General features: G+C 37.8%; 1 protein-coding gene across 1 annotated transcript in view; it reads right to left on the bottom strand.

Annotated features, from left to right (window-relative positions):
- The window catches only part of PIK3R1 (phosphoinositide-3-kinase regulatory subunit 1), a 115,558-nt gene that overhangs the window by 26,979 nt on the left and 61,974 nt on the right, over positions 1-26,605 (bottom strand). Inside the window, 2 exon segments of the mRNA XM_053701351.1 lie at positions 11,579-11,653; positions 13,189-13,281. Coding sequence (XP_053557326.1) covers positions 11,579-11,653; positions 13,189-13,281 — 168 coding nt within the window.

The following is a 26,605-nucleotide window of genomic DNA, read 5'->3' as shown; positions in this document are numbered from 1 at the left end:
GATTCCCAAAGTCCAATAGAGAGCCAGAACACACCAGTTCCTCCCTACAAGGGTGATCCTCAGCATCTATGATAGATGACGAGGGACCAATTATGTACCACAAAAAGAACCTTCCAGAACGCTCTCCCTCTACTAGGCCCAAACAATTTCTCGCATCATCTTAGAAATAGGAGTCTATGACGCCCAGGAACAATACCCACGGAGGCGAGACCCTTAAACCACTATACTAACTTGCGGACATAAAAAGAACAAATCAGTCTCACATGTCGCTAACTTTGCTAGGATCAGACCAATTCCAACAACGAGTAATATGGTCCAACAGCACAGACAGAAGGCCCCAGAATAACCTTCCACTTAGGGATGTTAGCAGACTACAGACGCATCGTCTGGCAGAAAAAACACAGAAGTTGACCTGGGTTCCAAGCCACAACCTTCCAATTCAGTGGCGGTGGATCTAACCACTATGCCGCATCTCCCTGAGAGCGTAAGAGGAAACCAGAGATAGGCAAGGACTCCTGATCGGCTTCTCCAATCAGATATCGCTGCTCAGGAAGAAAAGATAGTTGGGAACATCCGTTCCTGAAAAGCCTGCGCATTAGAGGACTGTTGACAAAGAGCCGTAGTGGGTCTCCGCTCATCGTCAAACAGAAGCTCCTCCAGACTACGCAGTAGGAACTCTCCCCTTCCAAAGTAAGGAAGCCACCCACCGAAAAGTCCCAACTTTTCAGAAGACCAGAGCTTCAAGGTCGAATGCTCAGCTGAGGAACCCTAGGATAAACAGGAAAGAAAACTCCTGACTCTCATATGACACACGCTCCCCACAGGCAGCGAAGCAATAAGGACAAAACCGTCCCTGAATAGCTACTTCAGAAAGAAAGACCTGAAAAGGAACGTTGGGGATCGAATCCCCCACCGATAGTCCCTATAAGGACGTTAAAACAGATATAGAAAGAATAACTGAAACTGCAAGAGATAACTTGGTAATCCGCCAATTATCACTGGAATCCTGCATTACCCGCATATGGAAGTGACATAACCAAACCTATGAATGTGTACTGAACAGGACTATATGTCTTTCTTTGATATGCCATCTCTTGTGGACTGGTCTGGACCGTTGAGATCCTGGTGGCGGCCTACTACAGATCCCCCCCCCCTTCCCCCTAACTTTTATCACCAATTTTGCTTTGTTCTCTTGGTATTCTTAGTTGAAAGCTAAACCTAGGAAGGCTCATATGATAATTTCTAAGCCCTTGAAGGCTGCCTCTAATACATGCTTTTTTGCTTTTCACAACAGGGGAGAGCTAGTATATGTAAACCATATAGATAACATTGTGAGCACGCCTGTGAATTGTGGCAGACACTGCACTAATTGGCTAAAATGAAAGTCAATAGATAATAAAATGTCATGTGATCAGGGGGCTGTCAGAAGATGCTTAGATACAAGGTAATCACAGAGCTAAAAGGTATATTAATATAATTGTGGTGGCTGTGCAAACCTGGGGAATGGGTAATAAAAGGCTTATTTATATTTTAAAACAACAAAAATTCTGGTGTTGACTGTCCCTTTAAAGCAGAAAGATTTACATTCTATATCAGCCTATGTGCAGCTATGATTTCTGTGCCATTTAATGGTGGATATGGTTATTATTTGCAACCATCATATCTTGCAGATATTACTTTAATCCTGGAATAATTAAAGTCTTATTATGTGAACGTTTTATATAATATATATTGGTAAAGTTCTAGCTTTGATGTTTCAGAATTGTATAACAGTAAAGGGCAACACTAGTTTCTGTTCAAGGGACACTGAACCCAATTTTTTTCTTTTGTGATTCAGATAAGAGCATGCAATTTTAAGCAACTTTCTAATTTACTCCTATTAATTTTTCTTCGTTAACTTGCTATCTTTATTTGATAAAGAAGGCACCTAAGCAGCACTTTTTTTTTATTGGTGGATGAATTTATCCACCAATCAGCAAGAACAACCCACCAAAAATATGCTGGGATCTAAACTTATATTTCAAATAAAGATACCAAGAGAATGAAGAAAATTTGATAATAGGAGTAAATTAGAAAGTGGATTTAAATTGCATGCTCTCTGAATCACGAAAGAAAAAATTTGGGTTCAGTGTCCCTTTAAGCTCTATGTTTTATTAAATGTTATTCAACTATTTTTAGTACCAGAACAGCAATCCATAATAATTATGCACCCCATTTTTCAACTTGACATAAAAATGATAAATATCTATTGCAGATTTGTGTATTCCAGACTCTCATTGGGATTTCTAAAGATAAACTAGACAAAAGTCTATTGAGGTTGGTGATCTTCACTATAGCTCTCGTTTGTACCGATTTAGAATTTAGTACCACCTTTAAACCCATACACAGGTTATTGCCTGTCAGTGCTGGTGCCTGGGGTCTTTTTTTAATAAAATGGTGGTATGCTATATCGGCCGCAGACTACACACCACCTACCTAAAATGGGTTCTAACTACCCCCTGGCAGACTCTACTTAATGATGGTAGGCAATATAAAACCATATAGTAGATAAGTGATACGTCTATATATATATATAAATATATATATATTTTTTTTCCCAAAGGTTGAGCTTGAACTACTACTGACTTTTCCTCATTCTAGATGCATAACAATACAAACAGGATGCTATCAGGTGTTATGTGTTACTGGCTCTAGACAAAGAACAGGAGCTATGGTGGTATATCTCCATCTATTAATATATTATGATAGGCTAAATAGAAGTTTGTAATAGATCTGCTTACAGCCACAGTGAGGTAGATGCAAAGCATTGTAGACACATTTGATGTCTAACTATAGATAAACTTGCTCATGCATAGGTAGCAAGTCACATATAAGGATGTAGGGACAAGCTAGTCTTTTGGTGATATATCAATTCACTTAACCATAGGCAGTATATGAAAAAAACATTCTGGACTATCTAAAGCCTAAGCAATTGTTGAATGTTTAACATGTCTCAATGAATCATTAAGGCATTTTATGACTACAGATCATACAATGAACAACATATATAATTGAGTGGCTGAATTAACAAAGAGCATGTGGGAAGCATAATGTACTTATTGCATCTAAATCTAAGAGACCCAACTGAAACAGACAACGTAAGGCTAAGTCGCTGTATAGTACACTGACTGTTTGCTGCCGAGTACACTCCCCCCACATAAAAAGAGACCATGTCTGTATATAGTCAAATAAGTGTGGAGGACAGGCAATACAAAGCACCTATAAGAAGATGGCCCCTTAAGTATTTACAGTTGTAAGGGATTAACAAATTGATTACCAAGCATATACAGAAAGATAATATTAACTGAGTAGATGTAGGTTACTTATCTAGTCTAGTAGGCTTTCCGTTTCATAAATACAAGTATGCAAATATTTATTCAGTCCTTGTTTGTTTAGTCTTTTAACTGTCATATATAGGAGCTGAAACGAGAAAAGCAGGGAGTCTTCTCATGTACTATAACAATACCTAGGGTGTTAATCTGCAACTTGCAAGAGGTTACATGTGGGCTAGCCTACTCCAAAACTTTATAAAATATCAGTCTTAGCCCACACCCGCTCTCCATATCCCCCGCCTAAAACAGGTAGGCCCACTGGGAGGCAAGATAGGAGAGTGTTCCTTTAAGCATTTAAGCCTCTTCCAGCCTCCCGTTCTCCTATGGCTCCGGTTGTCAGGATAGGAGTAAAGTTCCTCTCTCACCAGGCTCCTCTGTGCAGTCGATGCCAGGAGCGGATGAGCTTGAATAATCCCTCTTGAGCTGCGGCTTTACCCGTCTTGTGAATCTAGCACTGCTCCGCTGTCCCATGCTCCAACACGCTGTCAATGCCGGGAACGGATGAGCCTGAGCGGTCCCTCTCCTTATGTGTAACATCACCAGCCTTGTTTTAGCACTGCTCCACTTTCTCCTTGCAGTTATAACTTTGTTGCTGGGTTCACAATTGGGAACTTTCTCTATCAATGTGCCAGACAGGGTATCCGCTTCGGACTTAGTTGCAAAGGGTGTTTTGTTGGGTAGATCTGCATTGCCCTTCTGGGTGTAGGGAGAGGGCACTTTTATGCCAGATACTTCTGATTCTATAGACGTAGTTCTACATTCTAGTTCTTCGAGGCGTGTGCAGCATGCATTCCCTATTTGTTTGTAGGAAGTAGAGGTCTTTTTACTGGCCGTGTCTGACCACGAAGGTATAGCTTCACGGGTATTTCCACTTGGAGGGACTACTGCAGTTGCTGGTCTCAGGAGAAGTCTGCATAATTCCACCTCTAAGCTCAAGTAGTGATAGTTTACAAGCTGCACCATCTTGCGCTCTCACCTGTTCAGGGCCTCCATTTTAAAACGGTACGTGTACAGCTCCCCTTTAAGTAAACCCACATGTAGATGAATTGTCCTGAAATATGGTTCCCTTCTTCAGAGTAGTAGACCCAGTGATCGCTTAGAAAGTTTGAGGCAGCATTAAATATCTGCCTAGTAACCCAGTTTCCTGGGGGGGATATAATACGGCAGCCCTGGTCGTGTAGATGAAGGCCCTGTGAGTAATGGCAATCACTCCACGGCCAGCTAAAGAACATAGGCGGTCAGCAATCTTGATATAGTTCCAAACTCCAGATCTCTACAGACTATTATAAAGTATATATATATATATATATATATATATATATATATATATATATATATATATATATATATATATATATATATATATATATATATATATATATATATATATATATATATATATACATATATATATATATATATATATACACATATATATATATACACATACACATATATATATATATATATATACACATACACACATATATATATATATATATATATATATATATATATATATATATACACACATACATACATACACACACATACACATATATGTATACATACACACACACACACACACACATATACATACACACACTTTATTTTACTGGGATATCTATGATTAGTAGCTCTTGAGAGTGATTAATGTTAGGAGCTCTTCTCAGATGCGTCCTGCCGCTTCATCTACAAGCTCCAGCCCCCCCAAGGATATTATTTTAATACAGCAGTATCAGTCGAGTAAGCCCTGACCCATGAGGTATGTCATATATAAGCTCACCCACCAGAGTTTTCTGTATTCATACATGTTTAAAGGGACAGTCAAGTCCAAAAAAAATCTTTCATGTTTCAAATAGGGCATGTAATTTTAATCAACTTTCCAATTGACTTTTATCACCAATTTTGCTTTGTTCTCTTGGTATTCTTAGTTGAAAGCTAAACCTAGGAGGTTCATATGCTAATTTCTTAGACCTTGAAGGCTGCCTCTAATCTAAATGCATTTTTGTTAGTTTTTCACAACTAGAGGCCATTAGTTCACGTGTTTCATATAGATAACATTGAGCACATGCACGTGAATTTACCATGGAGACAGCTCTGATTGGCAAAACCGCAAGTCTGTCAAAAGAACTGAAATAAGGGGGCAGTCTGCTGAGGCTTAAGGCTGTGACACACTGCAAGCAGAGCGACGCGCAGCGTGTAGATGCAGCTGTGCGCGCTCAGTGTGTCCTGCCTTTTCATCTCTGAGCACTCTGCTGCATCAGGACGCGTAGCTGAGCGCTCAGAGATTAAAGGGTGTGACACACTGCAAGCGATGCGGTGCGAGGCGAAGCAGCTGCTTCGCACCGCGTCGCGTTGCTTCTGAAGTTCAAATATTTCATCTCTGAGTGCTCAGCTACCTGACCTGACACAGCAGAGGGCTCAGAGATGAAAAGGCAGGACACACTGAGCACGCACAGCCGCATCTACACGCTGCGCACCGCTACGCTTGCAGTGTGTCACAGCCTTAAATATTTGAACTTCAGAAGCAATGCGACGCGGAGCGAAGCAGCTGCTTCGCCTCGTGCCGCATCGCTTGCTGTGTGTCACAGCCTTTAGATACAAGGTAATTACAGAGGTAAAACGTGTATAATTATAACTGTTTATGCAAAACTAGGGAATTGGTAATTAAGGTATTATCTATCTTTTAAAACAACAACAATTCTTGTGTTGACTGTCCCTTTAAATCTCTTCTGTGTGATTATTTTATACGTTTCACTATTGAGAAGTCATTGTCTGGAACCCACAAGTTGGTTAGCCAATTGCAATTGTTATGTTGAGTATATGGCCCATAAGTGGCCTATCAGGTTTTTTTTATATATAAAAATAAAAATCAGGTTCTACCACCAGACGGGATCCAAAAGTGGTTCCCTATTAACAATATACCTTCTATCAGTTTCAGGTGTTTAAAGGGTACAAAAGTGGCCCTCACTATCAGTTAGGAGGCTTCTTTATGTTGTACTAACATACGTGAATTGTAGTAAGATATGGTGCTAAGCATTTCTTATCTTATGTAATTTCTTATTTTCGTATCGGTATATTGTTTGGTGAACCTTAATTAAAATTATAAAAAAAGAAAATATATAGAAAGGAAACAACGCCATGCAAAGAGGTACAAAAGAATCTAGGGAACAAGCCTCACCGGATTCAGAATCCTCAGAGGCGGATGGCTCAGCGGTCTCCAACAACCTAAAAGGGGTTGATGAGAACACCTTATAGCGGCATACGGAACATAATTGAGAGGGCTGGGTTACCCGGGCCTCCTCACAATATACACAGGTATCAAATTCTGTTTCGAGGGGATACTCTAACATATCAGAATCATTCATAACTCATCTAAGTTATTATCAAAAGAGAAACTGGCACCTTATACCCCCAATGGCTGGGGCACTCGCCACCTCCTATGACCCAGGAAGGTATAGAAGACGCTCCTCTCCGCAGACACTCAGTCAGGAATCGGAAGCGGGAAATTAACTGGACCACTTCCTGTCACATGGTGCTCATGCAGGACCGCCCCAGCTAAAAAAAAGGCGAGCCAGCTTAATAAAAACTGTGCAGCTCTCAAAAAGAAAGTAACCTGTACATTCCATAACAGCCAAAGAGCCCAAACGTTCTTACACGTAAGTCAAAATCATAAACATTATTAAAAAAATCCCCACTGTTCAATAGCCCCCATCAGGAGATATTAAGCCTTGATTCCATAAAGATAAAGGAGTCCCAATGAAACCCTGTCTTCTATCGTTAACATGTGTATAAAATGAAACGTTCTTACCGGAATCTATGCCATGGAACAGCGACACGGTCCTTCAAGTTTGACAGATTGTAGCAGCGCCTCTGACATGGACTTAAGCGAAGGAAAGCAGGCAGCGAAACTCGTCAAAGCTGATTGCTTAAGAAACTGTTAATGAGTCTGGATGGCTTCGCAGAAAGACTCCCTGCATCTCCAGACTAACTTTCATCCATGCTCTCTCACTAAGAGGCTGACAAGACTACTTAAAACTCCAGTCCCATACCGAAGGGTACTACCCCCCCATAAGAGACTACTCCAAATTTTCCTGACACTTCTCTGCCATCCTCCTGTGACGAAAGGCAAAGAATGACTGGGAGATGAGGGAAGTGGGGGAGGTATTTAAGCCTTTGGCTGGGGCGTCTTTGCCTCCTCCTGGTGGCCAGGTTCTGTATTCCCACAAGTAATGAATGCAGCTGTGGACTCTCCCTGTATTTAGAAGGATACCTTATTTTACCGATACTTAGATGTACCATCATTCTCTTTTACATGAAGATAAAAAAATATATCACAGTATTATTTAGTTGTAATACAGCTTAAAAGGAATATTGAAGCTAAAAAATGAAGTCCACTGTTTTGTTAGAGCATTAAAAAAAATCCCTTCATCTTATGTAATTAAATTCTTCAGGGGGTTATACATAAAGTCACAGATACAATTCTGGGACATACTAATCCTGCTTAAAGGGATATATATTACCTTTCAATAACATTCAGTTCAATTTTAAGCAACGTTACAATTAACTCCTATATTATCAAAAAAAATGTTCCTTTGGTATCTTTAGTTGGGGGGAAAACAGGAAAGTAAGCTTAATCAGGTGCTGAACCCCTTTTTTGGTTCAGCACCTGATTAGCACTTGCTAAATGTAGCCACTAATCAGCAAGCGCTACCCAGGGTGCTCAACCAAAAACGGGCTGGCTCTTAAGCTTACATTCCTGCTTCTTCAAATAAAGATACCAAGAGAACTAAGAAAATTTGATAATAGGAGTAAATTGGAAAGTTGCTTAAAATGGCATGCTCTGGCTGAATCATGAAAAAAAAAATCTGGGTTTCATATTCCTTTAAGAAGAGGATTTAGTTAGTGAATGGAGCGCTTTATTCTCACCTGGAGTAGCTGTGGAGCATAACTGATGATGATATATTTGTAGGGATTAAACAGTTACAGAAAACACTTTGTTTAACAAAATGCTCAAACAAAATAGATTTTATTGTTAAACTAGAATGCACCTTTAAAAAGGGGCAGAAGGCACACAGATGTTTGTATAAAGTGTTTAGTTATGCATAATGAAAGAACTTTGCAGCATAATTCCAATGTTTACTTTGCCCCCTTTCACGTAATTTAGAGCTGAAAACTGAGCCATTTCTAACTCTCCAAGCATGAAAAACACCCTTCTGACTTCTCAACACTTATATCTTTCATTAATTGGACGGATAAGAACTGCAAAAACATAATTTATGCTTACCTGATAAATTTATTTCTCTTGTAGTGTATCCAGTCCATGGATCATCCATTACTTGTGGGATATTCTCCTTCCCAACAGGAAGTTGCAAGAGGATCACCCACAGCAGAGCTGCTATATAGCTCCTCCCCTCACTGCCATATCCAGTCATTCGACCGAAACAAGCCGAGAAAGGAGAAATCATAGGGTGCAGTGGTGACTGTAGTTTAATTAAAATTTAGACCTGCCTGAAAAGGACAGGGCGGGCCGTGGACTGGATACACTACAAGAGAAATAAATTTATCAGGTAAGCATAAATTATGTTTTCTCTTGTTAAGTGTATCCAGTCCACAGATCATCCATTACTTGTGGGATACCAATACCAAAGCTAAAGTACACGGATAATGGGAGGGACAAGGCAGGAACTTAAACGGAAGGAACCACTGCCTGTAGAACCTCTCTCCCAAAAACAGTCTCAGAAGAAGCAAAAGTATAAAATTTGGAAAATTTGGAAAAAGTATGAAGGGAAGCCACAGCTCTAGTAGAATGAGCTGTAATCCTTTCAGGAGGCTGCTGTCCAGCAGTCTCATAGGCTAAACTGATTATACTCCGAAGCCAAAAAGAAAGAGAGGTTGCCGAGGCCTTCTGACCTCTCCTCTGTCCAGAGTAAACAACAAACAGGTTAGATGTTTGGCAAAAATCTTTAGTAGCCTTAAGTAAAACTTCAAGGCACGGATTACGTCTAGATTATGCAAAAGACGTTCCTTCTTTGAAGAAGGATTAGGACATAATGATGGAACAACAATCTCTTGATTGATATTCTTGTTAGAAACCACCTTAGGTAAAAACCCAGGTTTTGTACGCAGAACAACTTTATCTGAATGAAAGATCAGATAAGGAGAATCACAATGTAAGGCAGATAACTCCGAGACTCTTCGAGCCGAGGAAATAGCCATCAGAAAAAGAACTTTCCATGAAAGAAGTTTGATATGAATAGAATGAAGGGGTTCAAACTGAACCCCTTGAAGAATTTTAAGAACCAAGTTTAAGCTCCATGGAGGAGCAACAGGTTTAAACACAGGCTTAATTCTAACTAAAGCCTGACAAAATGCCTGAACGTCTGGAACTTCTGCCAGACGCTTGTGTAAAAGAATAGACAGAGCAGAAATCTGTCCCTTTAAAGAACTAGCTGATAATCCTTTGTCCAAACCCTCTTGGAGGAAGGACAATATCCATTAATCCTAACCTTACTCCATGAGTAATTCTTGGATTCAGACCAATGAAGATATTTACGCCATATCTTGCGGTAAATTTTCCTGGTGACAGGCTTTCGTGCCTGTATTAAGGTATCAATTACTGACTCGGAGAAGCTATGCTTTGATAGGATCAAGCGTTCAATCTCCATGCAGTCAGTCTCAGAGAAAGTAGATTCGGATGATTGAAAGGACCTTGTATTAGAAGGTCTTGTCTCAGAGGCAGAGCCCATGGTGGAAAGGATGACATGTCCACTAGGTCTGCATACCAGGTCCTGCGTGGCCACGCAGGCGCTATCAATATCACTGATGCTCTTTCCTGTTTCATTTTGGCAATCAGACGAGGGAGCAGAGGAAACGGTGGAAACACATAAGCCAGGTTGAAGAACCAAGGCGCTGCTAGAGCATCTATCAGTGCCGCTGATTGAAGTTAAAAAACTAACTATAATACACCACTCTCCTCTTACTACGTCCATCTTTGTTGAGAGTTGCAAGAGAATGACTGGATATGGCAGTGAGGGGAGGAGCTATATAGCAGCTCTGCTGTGGGTGATCCTCTTGCAACTTCCTGTTGGGAAGGAGAATATCCCACAAGTAATCGATGATCCGTGGACTGGATACACTTAACAAGAGAAACAGGGTACTTTATACTAACATTATAACAGTGGCTAGCCTTCTTGCCTGCTGACTAAAGCCCAGATTGGCTCCTCCAAATAAGGCAAATGGTGAGTGGTGTTTGGCAATCAAAAAACAATTGCAGTAAAAAAGATATATTTTTTTTAAATCATTAAGATTTGGCTGATATATTATTCTATAGCAACCCAACAGAAATGTGTTGTAATTACAAAGTGTTTAAAGTATCTATAAATGGTTTTCTATACAAATAAAGCTAAATATATACAAATAAAATGGGATAATTGCACTGATGCAATTACAATGACTACTCTCAGAGAATGCTTGGTCATGTCCTGTGGCTCCATCTAGTGAAAGGATTTTTTAATACACGAAAGAAATCAAGCCTTGCTCACAGCATATGTTTACAGAAATATACAATAAGAACTTTCAACACGTTACTATGGTTTCTATATTTATAAACCACTTTATAATTGTAAAATTGCTATGAATACTAAAACTGTAGTAATGTCTGCTGATAGTTATTTGTATACAAAATAATATGCACACAAGTACAACCACAGCATTTTCAGTTTCAGAAATTTGAATCTAACTAGAATCACACAAAGATACAATTATTGTTTTGGCTAGACTGGATACTCTGGTGATATTAAACTGTAGCAGATAAACATTAATTCATTCTTTACGCTTGTAAGCAAAAATTAATTTGCTCTTGTTGCAGTTAAAACAAATTTGTCAAAGGGACACTCAAGTCAAATTAAACTTTAATGATTCAGATAGAGCATGACATTTTAAAACAACTTTCCAATTTACTTTCACTACCAAAATGTGCAGGGTTTTTTTTTTTATATATATATTTACACTTATTGAGTCTCAAGCTCCTACTGAGCATGTGCAAGAATACACTTAAATTTTTCAGAAAAAAAAATCTACTACTCATTTGTAGTTCAAACTAAGTGCTATTGCATTATCTTTATCTTGCATTTGTTGAGTATCCAAATCTACTGTATTTACTGGTCCTTTAAATACACGCTGAAAGGTTTTATTTTACGTACCACACTCTAAGATCTGCCTCAGCTCACCCACACTGCTTGAGCTTTGTGTTCTGTACAGTATTGGAGATTCCAGACCTGGAAAAATAAATTATGAATAACCTTAATGAGAATGACAAGTTCAACAAGTTGTAACGGTAAAGGTTTCTTTCTTCTCTAGTGCGTAGGCTTTATCACAATCTATACATAATCATGAGTTGCCATTAAACTTGCAACACTGCAGCATTACTGCCTTGTCCGTGCCAGGCAAACATTTTATTGTTCCAAGCAGCTGCTCAATACCATGTCCAGAATCACCTGAATTCAAAGCAGAATTTTTGAATATTTTCTGCTGAAATTAAAGATTTCATGCAAACAGTCTAAATATATGCAAATAGTCAAATATATATTATATGAATAGTGTGTGCATATTTCGGGTGCAATAGGCTGCTTAGTATACATCTACATATTTTAAATTCATAAAAGGGTAAAAACCATGTACATTATTAGCCTTGTCCTAAATATGTCAATTATATGCTATAAAGGTAACTCAAATGTTATACATATAATAAATCTTTCGCTCCTGCTGAGCACAATAAAGGACTGATGTAAGGGAGACAATACAATAGATAAATAACTGTGCAAACAAGGTTAAGTGGAACATAGTATTGTTTTAATAATTTACAGGATTTCCACAAAGCTTTGTTAGCAAACTCTTATTGCTTGTTTTATATCTGTCCTTGATTGCACTCAGTAACACAGGTAAACAGAAACCTTAAAGGGACAGTTAACTCCAAAAATGTCTCCCCTTTAATTTGTTACCAATGATCCACTTTACCTGCTGGAGTGTATTAAATTGTTTCCAAGTATTTCCATTAACCTTATATTGGCATTTGAATTAGTTTATTTAGCCTGTGGTATCCCCACCCACCCTGAACGTTTTTGGCCTCGAGACCAAGCTGTGTTAACACAGCCAGCAGAAGAAATTACACTCCCAGTGGGTTAAGGTAATACAATGTTAATTTTACATTGTTCTCTCCAAGTATTTGTGATTGGTTTATGGACAGATATAAGATAAAGAAGCAGGTATATTTACACAATGTGATAAAGTAATGAGATCTGATTATACCTACAGATATAAGATACACATGTATATGTATACAATGTGAAAGTAATGAGATCTGATTACACCTACAAGTTCAACCCATTTTATTAGGTTGTGGCTTCAAAACACAAAATTAGCTAAATCATATACACAAACCTTAAAAAAAGCAAATCTCATACATTTGATACTCTTCAGCTGTAATTGGAAACACATTAAGGGAACAACAATTTTATAGTATACTGTCCCTTTAAGTTCAAATATGGAGGCATCAACTGCATTGTAAAAAAAAAAAAATCTACCTACTATTCCCACACTAAACTTCTCTTTGAATACATTATGTCTAATAAGTATTTACAATTTAATACAAAACATTCCCAAAGCAAAAATCTACATACTATCCTCATGCTAAACTTCACTTTGAATACATAATGTCTAGTATGTATTTACAATTTAATATGCCTTTAATACAAAACATTCCAAAAGCAGCATGGATTTCCTGTAACAACTAATCAGATGTATACACTGGTACCTTTTTTCTCAATGGCTTCTAATAGCTTGACAAGGACAGGTGGCGCCGGGTCAGGTGGTGAGAATTGGTCTGTAAGATCAGGAAGTGTGAAGGCTGCAGAATAAAAAAAAATAAAAAAGGTCATTAAAGTACCCAGTGTTAAACTATCTTTTAAAAAATAATAATAATAAAAAAAAATACATAAGCCAGTGCCGAGTTAATAATTGAATATTTAACAAATATTTCAAATCACTGATAAGTCTATGCAAGTGTTACATTCTGTCTACAATTCAGAAGGCTCAAACACCATTTAAAACGGTAAATTATGGTTCTCACAAAAAGAAAAAAAAAAAAAAAAAGTCTGCTTAATACATAAAACTTATGCAGACAGCAACAGGCAGAGGGAGCCAGATACAAAGAATTCACATAGCAACCAAATATTGCTGATATGTGAGAACCTAGAAACAAGTAAACTTTTTTTTTTTTTAATCTTTAAGGAGTCAGAAATCTTCCCCCGGTTTATAAATTGTATTTTGGGTGCATTTAAAATGTACCAGCTAAAGTGGGTGCAGACATTTTACCCTTGTAAATGCTTAAAACAGGTAAAACAAGATAGTGTTAAATTTATGTTGGTAAATCTGAATAATGGTTAATGTGATGTTAGATCAATGTTAACTAAAACAAAAATTCAGCATTAAACTAATAGAACATAACATTTTAAACACAGTTTACTTTGCTCTGCTGGGGTGGGGCTGTGTAAGCATATACTTGCTCTATGTTAAATATGGCAACTTTGTCTGTACTTTAATATATGGGGCCCATGATATCATTTGTTGAACAGCAAACCTAGGTAGCCTTATAGGAGCTCATGAGGATGCTCATATCAGCATCCCCATGAAAGTTTAAATTTAGACTTTACAGGACTTTGAAGAAGCACACTTTTATTTCGACTCATGGGAGGGGAAAAAAGAAAAGAAAAAAAAATTTCCCCTCCCATGAGTCGAAATAAAAGTATCTTCCTGAGAAATATCCCCCCCCCCCCCCCATTACCAAGCCTGCTGTTTACTCAATACTTTTTTTTGCTAAATATTTTAGAAAAGAATACACAAAGTGTTTTATCTATACTGATCTGGTTTTTGTTAAAATTTGGTGGAAAGTTTTTTCCTACAACTACACTTTTTTTTTCTTTTTTTTTTAAATGCCCCATAAAAACGACTGTGGTTATAAAGTGAATTACAGTTTAAACAAAGAGTTACTTTTTTACAAGTTAAATATATACAATGTGAAAATTAAACAACTTATGAAGAAAAAAAAAAATTTGACAAATTACTGAAAAGGATGTTTACAAAAAATGATTAGTTCTCAGGAGCTGCTAAAGGCATCTGCTTTCTTATAAACAGCCATTTAAACACTACAGCAAGAAATGGTTTAGTTATAAAGGAAATATGCCAACACTGACATGAATCAGAAGTTTATTTACTTAAACGGATATGAAACCCAATTTTATTTTTTTCATGATTCAGATAGAGCATGACATTTTAAGCAACTTTCTAATTTACTCCTATGATCAATTATTCTTCATTCTCTTGGTATCTTTATTTGAAAAAGCAGGAATGCAACGTTAAGGAGCCGGTCTAAATGTAGACATCAATCAGCAAACGCTACCCAGGTGCTGAACAAAAAAAATGGTCTGGCTCCTAAGCTTACATTCCTGCTTTTTTTTTCAACTAAAGATACCAAGAGAACAAAAATTAATAGGAGTAAATTAGAAAGTTGCTTAAAATTGCTTGCTCTATCTGAATCATGACAGAAAAAAAATTGAGTATTTGAAAAAATTGGAAATTAGTAGACTGCATCCTGAGAAATGAGCAATATTAGTCCCAAACTAACTATATGTTCTACTGTAGCTAATCAAAAGATTAAAACTGAATGAATAAAAAATAATGAATGCAAATAATAAAATGTTTTGTTACAAGATTAGGATAAATCATGTGCAATAGTAACAAGGTCTCAAAACACCTAGTATGAGAAAGATGCAATATATTAACGGACAAAACTCAAATCTTAAAGATCCAATCCTTGCATAATTTAGATTTAGTTGTGTAAAAAAAATCAATTTCAAATCACTGTGTCCTACCTTTTAATAATAGACAGTGAAACAAGAGCAAAGCTTTATAAAAAGCATTCATTGCATGGACAAGACACAACAGAACAATTAATCCTCTGCTTACGGGAATTAAACAATAACCGCTCTTAATCCTATGCAATTTATAGGCAATCAGCTATCAAGGACTTTACTGGAAAATTGCACTCAATAACTGCCAGACAGGGCTGCAATTCACATTGGTTATACAATGAGTTTCTGCTCTGTCTGGCAGCCAAGGGGTTACATTTTGTGCTCCTGTTGGATGGGCAGACTTGCATAATCAGCACTGAGGCGAAGGCCAAAGTGCATTGAGAGTACTCTGCCAGATTAATTTCTTGGAGGAGAGCACCATGCAGTGTTATTAAACAGAGTTGCATGATTAATTGGAAATTCCATGGCCAAACATTTCAAGGATTTTCAGCAAATGGGAAGCAGCTTTAAAATCATTTTTTTTTTAAAAAAAACTATAAAAAAACACAACCACATTGCTTGTTCACTTAACTAAATTCAGCATAAAAAAACACATGGCTGGGTTTCTGTTCTAAATGGTTTTCAACCATCAGTCAATCAATCTGGTTATTGTTAAGTGAAAAGTTAACCAAACAGATCTGTAGTACATGCAAGCGGCTGACCCCCAGTAACTATTACATGAGCTACTGAACTCCCTAAATTAGTCAGAGATTAATTAGCAGACAACTGCATTTTAGGGATAATGCCAAAGTCAGAGAGCTCTGGCTTTTTATTATTCAATTTATATACAAATAAGCAGAAGGATGAACATTCAGGTGAAGAGATTTCAATTTGTCTTTTTAATTAAAGAACTACTTATTAACTTTATTTTGTAATTTGGTAGGTTCGCTGTTGGGAAGATAGTGAGGTGGGGGATGCAAAAGTGTGTTTTTACACATTTAATGGATGGTTTCTTATCGTGTTACCCATACCTTAATTTGAAATAAAATGGTCAATGTTTATATAAAAATTCTAATAAACCAAATATTACAGGTAGATCATAACCTCAAAAAACAGAACTAGATGAATATTCAAGGGTCACAGGTCAGAAAAAAACACACCCATGGCTCCTGAATTTTTGGATTATTCTAAATGCATGTGAGATACACACACACACACATAATTACATTTGATATTATTCAGTATATAGCTTATGTATTATGTAGTCACATCCCCTGGCTTCAGAAAATCATGCTGTAAACTCAATCTCCTTAGACAGCTACAATATGTATGTACATTTGTTACACCAGGTCTTACACTTTGCCATGTTTACAGTATTTGGAAAGTTTTTCTCAAGTAACCTATTACTTCAAACCTCCTCCATCCCCAGAAAAAGAGATAAAAAATAAATCACATACGAAATGTGTCACTGAAGGAGAAAAAACTGCACTGGTACTATCAAAGTAATTCAAGTAACTATGCTACTTAAGGTATACCTGAAACTTACTAATAAGTAGCCAATATACATTAATAAAAATGCAAATGAATTTTCTCTGAGTCAGCTAATACAAAAAGACAGTACAGATGCAAACAACTGTAGGATTTCCTAGTCAGAATCCCTTACAAGTAACAGGATTTCAGATTTTATCAATCCAAAGATCAGGGGCATTTTAAAGAAATAAAAGTTCGTAAAATGAGTTATTTAAAATATGGGGGATGGAGAGAGAGAAAAAGGTCTTTGTAACTAGTGAATGTAAATGCTAACATGGACACTGCAGTGGAGCTGTGAATGGTGCCTTTTCATTTTGGGAAGACAGACAGGAAATGATAATCGCTGAATTGTGGAAAAGAGAACCATTTTGTCAAGTCAGCAGCCGAATGAAGGCTGAATGTTTGGGGATAGGAAAGACATTGTAAATGCACTAGGTCCAATGTATGAATAACATGTTCACAGAGCAGGAAAAGGAAACCGGAACAGACACTTGAAACACGCATGGTCTTTTTCATTTTGTTTAAACTACTTTTTTGACATTCTGTGGATGCCTCAAGCACACAAAAAAATGTGCTGCATTATTCAAGGTACATTTGGTTTTGAGTTTAAAAAAAAAAAAAAAACCTACATTTTTAAAAGAACCAAACTAGCAGCCTGTACCTGTGAATACAATTCTGTCTTGCTTGCAGTTTTGCAGAAATACAGCTTGTAGTTTTTGAGCACCAAATCCCTCTTTAAGAAACCTGGCAACTTTGTTCATTCCTTTGCTACAGTCCACAATCAGCTTTTCACTGAGTGCAATCATTTTCCAAAATTGCTAGGATTTCCACCAAATGTTAGATATGTTTTATGAAGACACCATCAGAAGCTCCCAGAGCACAAGTGTATGGACAAGAGAGTTGCTGGATTGCTCTCAGGTTGTAGAAAAAGCTGCTAATGACATCTTTTGCACGCAGCATTTTCCACTAAGTCTATTTTTACTTTCATGAAGCGACAGCAAATCAGTTGGCTTCATGGCTCAAGATGCCCTCCAATCCCCTGGCTCTTGTCTCTTGGTAACAGAGACTGGCCTGAACAGAAACGGTGGGACTGACAAGCATACCTTACATTTAGAGAGCTGCCAACATAGCTACAGAGTGCAAGATGAAACCAGCACACAGCTGCACCTTTTGGAGTAGTTCTCAGCAGAGATACTATAAAGCGAATACCTGGCATCATCTAGTGGAAATTTAAAGCTTCTATATTTGTTCCAGACATATATACTTGAGCCAAATCACTGCTATGTCTGAAGTACAAAAGGACTTGAAAGCATATGTATGGATGTATACAGAAAGTGCAAATTATAAGAACCCAAATGCCTGCAGAGCTCAGCTTTATGATGCATTTATAGTACCCCTGTATATAGTGTTGTGATACTCAGTACAGAGAGCTAGTAATGATCGTATAATACTAGCTTTACAGCATATTTCAGTTTTTATAGAAAGCCTGAGCATGAATAGCTTAGAGGCTATAAAAGAAAGGATATAGTAATGTTTACACAGTGAAATAAACAAATGAAAACAAAAAAAAATTATGCTTACCTGATAAAGTTCTTCCTTTCCGGATATGGAGAGTCTACAACGTAATTCCAATTACTAGTGGAAATATTACTCCTAGCCAGCAGGAGGAGGCAAAGAGCAACACAGCAAAGCTGTTAAGTGTCACTCCCCTACCCATAATTCCCAGTCATTTGACCGATGGGAAATAGAAAATGTAATAACAAAGGTGTAGAGGTGCCCAAAGTTCAGTCAAAAATAACTGTCTTAATTAATGGTGAGGTTGTGGACTCTCCATACCCGGAAAGAAAGAAATTTATCAGGTAAGCATCAAATTTGCTTTCTTTACTAAGATATGGAGAGTCCACAACGTCACTTCATCTACTAGTGGGAACCAATAGCCAAACTAGAGGACACGGAATGAATAGGGAGGGAGAACAAGACAAGCATACCTAAATAGAAGACACCACCGCTTGAAGAACCTTTCTCCCAAAAGAGGCCTCAGCCATGGCAAAAAGGATCAAATTTAGAAAATTTGGAAAAAGTATGCAGAGAGGACCAAGTTGCAGCCTTGCAAATCTGTTCCACAGAAGCTTCATTTTTAAAAGCCCAAAAAGAGGAGACCGTCCTAGTGGAATTAGCTGTAATTCTCGGAGTAGACTGCTGACCAGCAAAACAAATTATACTTCTCAACCAGAGGGAAAGAGCAGTAGCCTTCTGACCCTTACACTTTCCAAACAGGGCAGAAGACTGGCGAAAATCCTTAGTCGCCTGAAGGTAGAATTTTAGAGCATGCACCACATTCAAGTTGTGCAACAGACTTTCTTTATGAGAAGGAGGATTAAGACAGAGAGAAGAAACGACAATTTCCTGATTAATATTTCTATCCGAAACCACTTTCGGAAGAAAACCCAATTTAGTTCGAAGAACCACCTTATCTGCATGAAAGATAAGGTAAGGCAAATCACACTGCAAAGCTTAGAGTTCCGAAACTCTCAGAGCAGAAGAGATAGCAATAAGAAACAAAACCTTCCAAGATAACTTAATATCTATAGAATGCATAGGCTCAAACTGAGCCTACTGTAAAACTTGAAGAACAAGATTAAGGCTCCAAGGAGCAACAGGTTTAAAAACACAGGCATGATTCTGAACAGGGCCTGACAAAAAGATTGAACATCTGGCACATCTGCCAGATGCTTATGTAAAATTAGATAAAGCAGAAATCTGAGATTTCATAGAAATGGCTGACAACCCTTTCTCCAGACCTTCCTGGAGAAAGGACAGAATCCTAGGAATCCTGACCCTACTCCAAGAGTAGCCTTTAGAGCCATACCTTATGGTAAATTTTACAAGTAACAGGCTTGCGAGCCTGTAGCATGGTCTCAATGACAAACTCAGAAAACCCACACTTAGCCAGAACTAAGCATTCAATCTACAAGCAGTCATCAACAGAGAAACAATAATTTGGATGGAAAAATGGACCATGAGTTAGAAGGTCCTTTTTCAGAGGCAACCTCCAAGGTGGCAGAGATGACATCTTCACTAGGTCTGCATACCAGATCCTGCGAGGCCATGCAGGAGCTATAAGAACTACCAACACTCTCTCCTGCAATTACTCATGAAAGGAGAACAAACGGAGGAAACCTATGCTAGACCGAAATCCCAAGGAACCGTTGAGAAAATACTGGGAGCTGTGGCAAGGCCAAACGGAAAAGCCACAAACTGAAAGTGTTTGGTAAATTGAGCCACTGATGGCCGAATAGTAGACTGTAGTGGATTTTCTGACCTCTGTGAGAAATTTTTTCACAGATAGGGAATCTATTATGGTCCCTAAGATAATCATCCTTGTAGCTGGAACAAGGGAACACTTTTCCAGATTAACTTTCCATCCGTGGGAACGTAGAAAAAACAAAATCTCTCTATGAGAGTTTAGAAATAGCCCCTTCTACTTTAGGCACCGTGCGCCATGAATCTTTAATGGAGTCAGCAAGGAAGCATCTTTTTAAAAACAGGAGATGGGGAGAAAGGTATCCCTGGCTTTTCCCATTCCTGTGAAATAATCTCCGTTACACGTTCTGGAACAGGAAACACTTTAACAGAGGAAGGAACATTATAGTGTTTGTTAAATGTACTAGATTATTTAGGGTTGACAACAACAGAAGAGCTAGAGTCGTCCAAAGTAGTCAATACCTAATTTAACAGTAAACAAAGGAGTTCAAGCTTAAATCTGAAGTTTACTTCTTCAGTATCAGATGAAGGAATTATACTGTCTGAATCTGAGATTTCACCCTCAGAGGCTACCTATGTATCCTACTCATCAGACTTCTGAGGGAGGGAAACCTGCGTAGCAGTAGGTGGAACAGAAACTTTACTATCTGAATGTCTAAATTTCCTCTTGCGTTTTCACAGTATGGAAAAGCAGATAATGCCACAGATACCGCAGAAGATACCTGTGCAGCAAAATATGCAGGCAAATAAACTGCTCCAGGAGGCTGAGAGGAACTGCAGGGCACGGCTTGGGACGTTTGAGGAGAAAGCTGTGGCATAGCCTGAACAGCATCATCCTGAGAGACAGGCTCAGAAACAAATTTTTCTTTATATTTTAAAGTCCTTTTTAAGTATGAGGAACAAAATTGCATAGGTAACACAATTTGGGCTTCAAGACACAATAGACATTTGTCCTTAGGAAAAGACTCCTGCTCCATGATCAAACTACCAGAATTCCCACAGAAACTACACCAAAGAAAAAAAAACACTTAAAATTGTACTGTTACTATAAATGTATACACAAAGCAATATAGCACTAAAAAAAAAAAAAAAAATAGCAACCTCTACACCTCAGCAGACTGAGGTGCTCCTACCTGCCTTCCGGAGAACAAAACAACTAAGGGAATAAATTAGCCGGCTCCTGACACTACTAGTGCAGCCAAAACCACTCCGATCTAAGAGCGGAAAAGAGAGAGCGAATCACGTGACTGGCTAAAATAGAAACTGCGCAACTGAGTGAAAACTCAAGTTTCAGAGCAGAGTCAAACGTAACAATGAACTGTAATACAGTCCTGAATGTGCCTATCTTCCAGTCACTTTTGCTAATAAAGTAAAAACACATGATGCAATCACATTAGCTCCTAACACTTTTGCCCCATACTTAGAACAAAATTGACTAAATAAAGAGCCATAGGATTAAGAATTAACTACTTCATACCCACAAAGGATAAAACTTAAGTCTCTCACATAAATGTGCCTGCCCACTGACTAATAAAATCCTTTACTAAGGATTTACTATGTCCCAAATAAGCTAATGCAGAGAAATACTTTCAAGTGCAAGTCTCCATACCTAGAAGGCAAAAGCACTTATCTGCAATTCCAGCTGTCCGGTAGGTAGACAGCTCACAAGGCATGAAAGGACACATACTCCTTACAGAGATCTGTAGAAAAAAGGAAAGAACAGAGTAACCAACTCTGGCTATCTATACCATGGGCAGCAAACATGTTAGAAAACCAACCGAGGACTACCTCACAACTTTCTAACTGCTTAAAAGCCACCACTACTCTACTGAAGAGATTGACGTGAACACAGCTAGACCCAAATTCTTGCTTACAGGGAAAAGTACCCAAAAAAGGAATTCATTTCTTCAGACACCAAACATCACTTCCTCCATTGACAGAGGCAGAGAGAATGACTGGGGATTATGGGTAGGGGAGTGACACTTAACAGCTTTGCTGTGGTTCTCTTTGCCTCCTCCTGCAGGCCAGGAGTGATATTCCCACTGGTAATTGGAATGACATTGTGGACTCTCCATATCTTAGGAAAGAAATAAAAAATAAAAAAGTGATGAGATTATGATTCTGTGATAAAGAGGTATATCTTAAAACACCATTGACCAGATACAAAGACTGGGTTTCAAGCAGTGGTGGTATGAATATACAGAGAATACTTTCTCTGTAGAAATGCAGAAGTGCAAATTAAAGGGGCATAAATAAGATCAGAATATGCCAAAAGCAATCAAAGGCATCTCTAACATACATGTTTGCACACAAGCTTCTATTCCCGTTAAGATTTACGCAACATGCATGTGATTTGCCACTAAAGCTGATGCAGATTCCCTTCTAAAGCCTGCAGAGTGACATCACAGGAAGTCTGAGCACGTGCAAAAGCTAAGTGTTTGTGCAAGCGTAACGGTTTTCCTCCATAAATGAATTTATTTGAAATACTACTTTTACATACCTGTATTACTAAATTATATTTCCAGTACATGTGCATTATACAATTCAAGGTAAGAATTGGGCTAAAAAATGATTTTATAATGATATAATCCATTTCAGTGAAAACTGAAATCCAAGAATTGTATCTTTCACTATTTTGATATTAGTGTTCTTTACATACAACTTATTGCCGGGTTTCTCAAGCACCCCTAACAGACCAGATTGTAAATGGGCTCATTTGTTTTTATACCCATGTGCTTTTGAGGAGAGAAGACTTCTAAAATGAATGGCTCTGGTAACGTAGTTTCTAATTGGCTGCTTCATAGGCTGCTACATTGGACCTCTGCAAATCAATTAAAAAGGACGGTACTGTAACATTTTCTCCTGTTTAATGTGTTTCCCATTGATCCATTTTACCTGCTGGAATGTATTTAATGGTTTAAAAATAGCTCATTTACCTCTATTCTGACATTTGAAATCCAATCAATCTAATCCTTATTTGGAGAAGCCAACCCAGACAGTAATGTTACTATAAATTGCATTGTTTTGCAGTTATCCATTAAAACAAATAGGGAAAAGAAATGTAGTAGGGTTAGCCTATAGAAGACAGCTCAGTGCTTTTCAAGTTCTGAGAATTAGAAAAATCCTTCATTTTCAGAGCTGAATTACACAGAAAGGGGTCAAAATATACAATGAAAGTATATTGCAAAGTTGTTTTACTACTCATTACTAAACATTTTATATAAAAATATCATGTGTTTACTGTTCCATAATTAACCTGTGTCCCGAACCACATGGGTGTTATTTCTGGCAGTACCCAAGATGGAGGGAACTAGTTAGAGGGGGGAGGGTTAAAGAGCTGCTTGGAAAGGATCGGGGGGGGGGGGGGGGGGGGAATCTTACACTGCAGAAAATGTGAACACATTTTTAAAAAAAATTACCTTAAATTTTCACATTGGCAGACTGTCTGCCAGTGCCTAAGATGGGGGTGAGGGAAGGAAGAGAGAGCTATTTGAGATGGATCAGGGGGTGGAAGGTGTCAGGTGGGAGGTTAATCTCTACACTAAAGCTAAAATTAACCTTACAAGCTACCTGATTAACCCCTTCACTGCCAGTAATTTCAGAGGTGTGGTGCACAGCTGCAATTAGCCTTATAAATTACCAAAAGGCAATGGCAAAACCATGCACGTCTGTGAAGGGGTTAACAATTAATTTTGACTTTACGGTACCTTTAAAAACAAAATGTCTGTGGAATACTGTGTTGATCAACCTTCCACTCCCATTTGGTTAATAATGAGGAGCTCCACAGGGCTGACAGCTTTTAAACCAAGTTGATGATTAATACCAACCACGCAGGCTGCAAATGCTCTTAAAGTATAGTAAAAAAAAAAAAAATCTGTAGGAATCCTTGTTTTATCAATTCTGGGATATTCTATACTACAAATGCAAAATAAGGAACTATGCATTATGTAAATGTATGAGTTTTAATATGAGCTTATTGCTCCAGTGATATATTGTATTTGTAAGGTCATAAGCACAAGTTCTAAACTTGCTGATGGAAAGGTTTGAAATGTCATATCTATATACTGCCCCACCTGTGAGTATTTAGCTTCCTAGAAGTCTACTCCAGCGCCATATCAGCTTTAATCGTTAAACATGCAGGGACCTCAAAATGACTTTTGTTAGTTTTTAAAGCGCAAGCGCAGGTGAGCAAGTGGTCCTTGAGGTGTCAATGTCCCAACAGTTTAGGCCTCAGTAACTTTATAAGTTATGAGCTGTCATCTCTGTTTTATCTGCTATAGAATATACTTCTAAGAAATATGAGCTATAAATAAGAGAACAGATGGCTTTTGTTGGCTCCAATCAAAGCTTAGATACTTTCTGGAAGAAAGCCAGAAATAATTAAATAGGGATTGTGCTGCCCCCTACATGATTTTTTGAGTAACAACTTTAAAACATATGAAAGGCTTTAGAAATCCAATTCTAAACAGAATGTAATCAGAATAAAAATGTTAGTTAAAAACTACTGCTGTCTAAAATAATTCCTCAAAGGGCCAAGAAATTCATACAACACTTCACATTCTGCAAAAACACACAGAAATATTCTAGGAGCCTTGGCTGATTGCCACTCAGTTTGTCATGTCCTGCCTTGCCTTATTTACACTTTATTAAAAGCAGGCTAATAAAATATTTTTTCTTCCTATATTTTTCCATCTTGCTCTTCAGCCACAAGCTCGACCAAGTTGCTAGCATTTCTACCTTCAAAAGAAGCCATTGTTAGTATTAAAAGGGACAGTCTAGTCCAAAAAAAAACTCATGATTCAGATAGGGCATGTCATTTTAAACAACTTTCCAATTTCCATAAGCTAATTTCTTAGACCTTGAAGGCCACCTCTTATCTGAATGCAATTTGACAGTTTTTCACCACTGAAGGGAGTAAGTGCATGTGTTTCATAGATAACACTGTGCTCACGCATGTGGAGTTACCTAGGAGTCAGCACTGATTGGCTAAAATGCAAGTCTGTCAAAAGAACTGAAATAAGGGGGGAAGTTTGACGAGTCTTAGATACAAGGAAATCAGAGGTAAAAAGTGTATTAGTATAACTGTTTTGCTTATGAAAAACTAGGGAATAGGTAATAAATGTATTATCTTTTAAAACCATAACAATTCTAGTGTAAACTGTCCCTTTAAGCAGCTAACAAAATGTAAAATTAAGTTTCTAACTTCCCTCTTCAAAAAACTGGAAAGAAATATAAACAGAAGATACTAAACGTTGCCTACAATGAGCCCCAAAAAGATACAATGAAAAGTCCTATTACAAGAGTTACAAAATATCAGTCACAATAGTTCCATAACTAATCAATTTTCATACCAACGTAGAATAAATAGTAGATCTAAGTGTACACACAAATTCCAAGGCACTAAAAAGTGTTTGCAACATAGTATTGGACCTTTATGAGCAGTCCAACTAAGTTTGTTCATTGGATATAGCACCATTAAACACCAAAGATGCGAAACTTAAAGGAACAGTCCAGTCCAAACAAAAAAACAAAAACAAAAACAAAAACCACACACTTTCATGTTTCAAATAGTGCATGTAATTTTAAACAACATTCCAATTTACTTTTATCAGCAATTTTGCTTTGTTTTCTTGGTATTCTTAGTTGAAAGCTAAACCTAGGAAGGCTCATATGATAATTTCTAAGCCCTTGAAGGCCCCCTATTATCACATGCTTTTTTATTTGCTTTTCACAACAGGGGAGAGCTAGTTCATGTAAACCATAGAGAGAACATTGTGATCAAGCCCGTGGATTGTGGCAGACACTGCACTAATTGACTAAAATTAAAGTAAATAGATAATAAATAAAACGTTGTGATCAGGGGTCTGTCAGAAGAGGCTTAGATACAAGTTAATCACAGAGGTAAAAAAAGTATATTAATATAACTGTGTTGGTTATGCAAAACTGGGGAATGGGTAATAAAAGGGATTATCCATCTTTTTAAACAACAAAAATTCTGGTGTTGACTGTCCCTTTAAAATAAGTTTTTAAGGCAGAAAGACAGTTATAGGCACAGTCTCAAGTAACGCTGGCTTTAACCCTTTGAGTGCCAACGACGGCTCTGAGTGGTCGCAGAATTTCCCACTCTGGTGCCGACGGCTTAGAGCCATCGCTAGCACTCTCCCACCTTGAGGGAGATCTGGGGGCTCCCACCCCGGCGATCGTGCCTGTAGAGTGACAGGTATCGGCGGGGCTTCCCGTTTTGCGTGATGACGTCACCGCGCAACTTTATACTTAATGTTAAGTATAGGAGCAGGGGGCATGCTGCTTAGAAGTCTGTATCTCAGGAATATAAGCAGCTACAGACCACCAAGACCCACCATTGGAAAGGTAATTGCCCAACCTTTCCAACAGTGTAAGTCTTGGGGGTCTGAAAAAAATAATAAAAAGTTACAAAAAAAAAAAAAAAAAAAAAAACATTAAAAAATCTTAGCACCCAGGTGGGAAAGTGCTTAGCACTCAAAGGGTTAAAGGGACACATTGCTGTATATTACTTTTGCTTTTAAAAGGGACAGCTTAACTTGGTTTTAGAAGACAGGAAATGGTGTC

The sequence above is a fragment of the Bombina bombina genome, chromosome 2, assembly GCF_027579735.1.
Source record: "Bombina bombina isolate aBomBom1 chromosome 2, aBomBom1.pri, whole genome shotgun sequence".
Taxonomy (NCBI): domain Eukaryota; kingdom Metazoa; phylum Chordata; class Amphibia; order Anura; family Bombinatoridae; genus Bombina; species Bombina bombina.
This window is presented reverse-complemented; position numbering and strand designations above follow the sequence as displayed.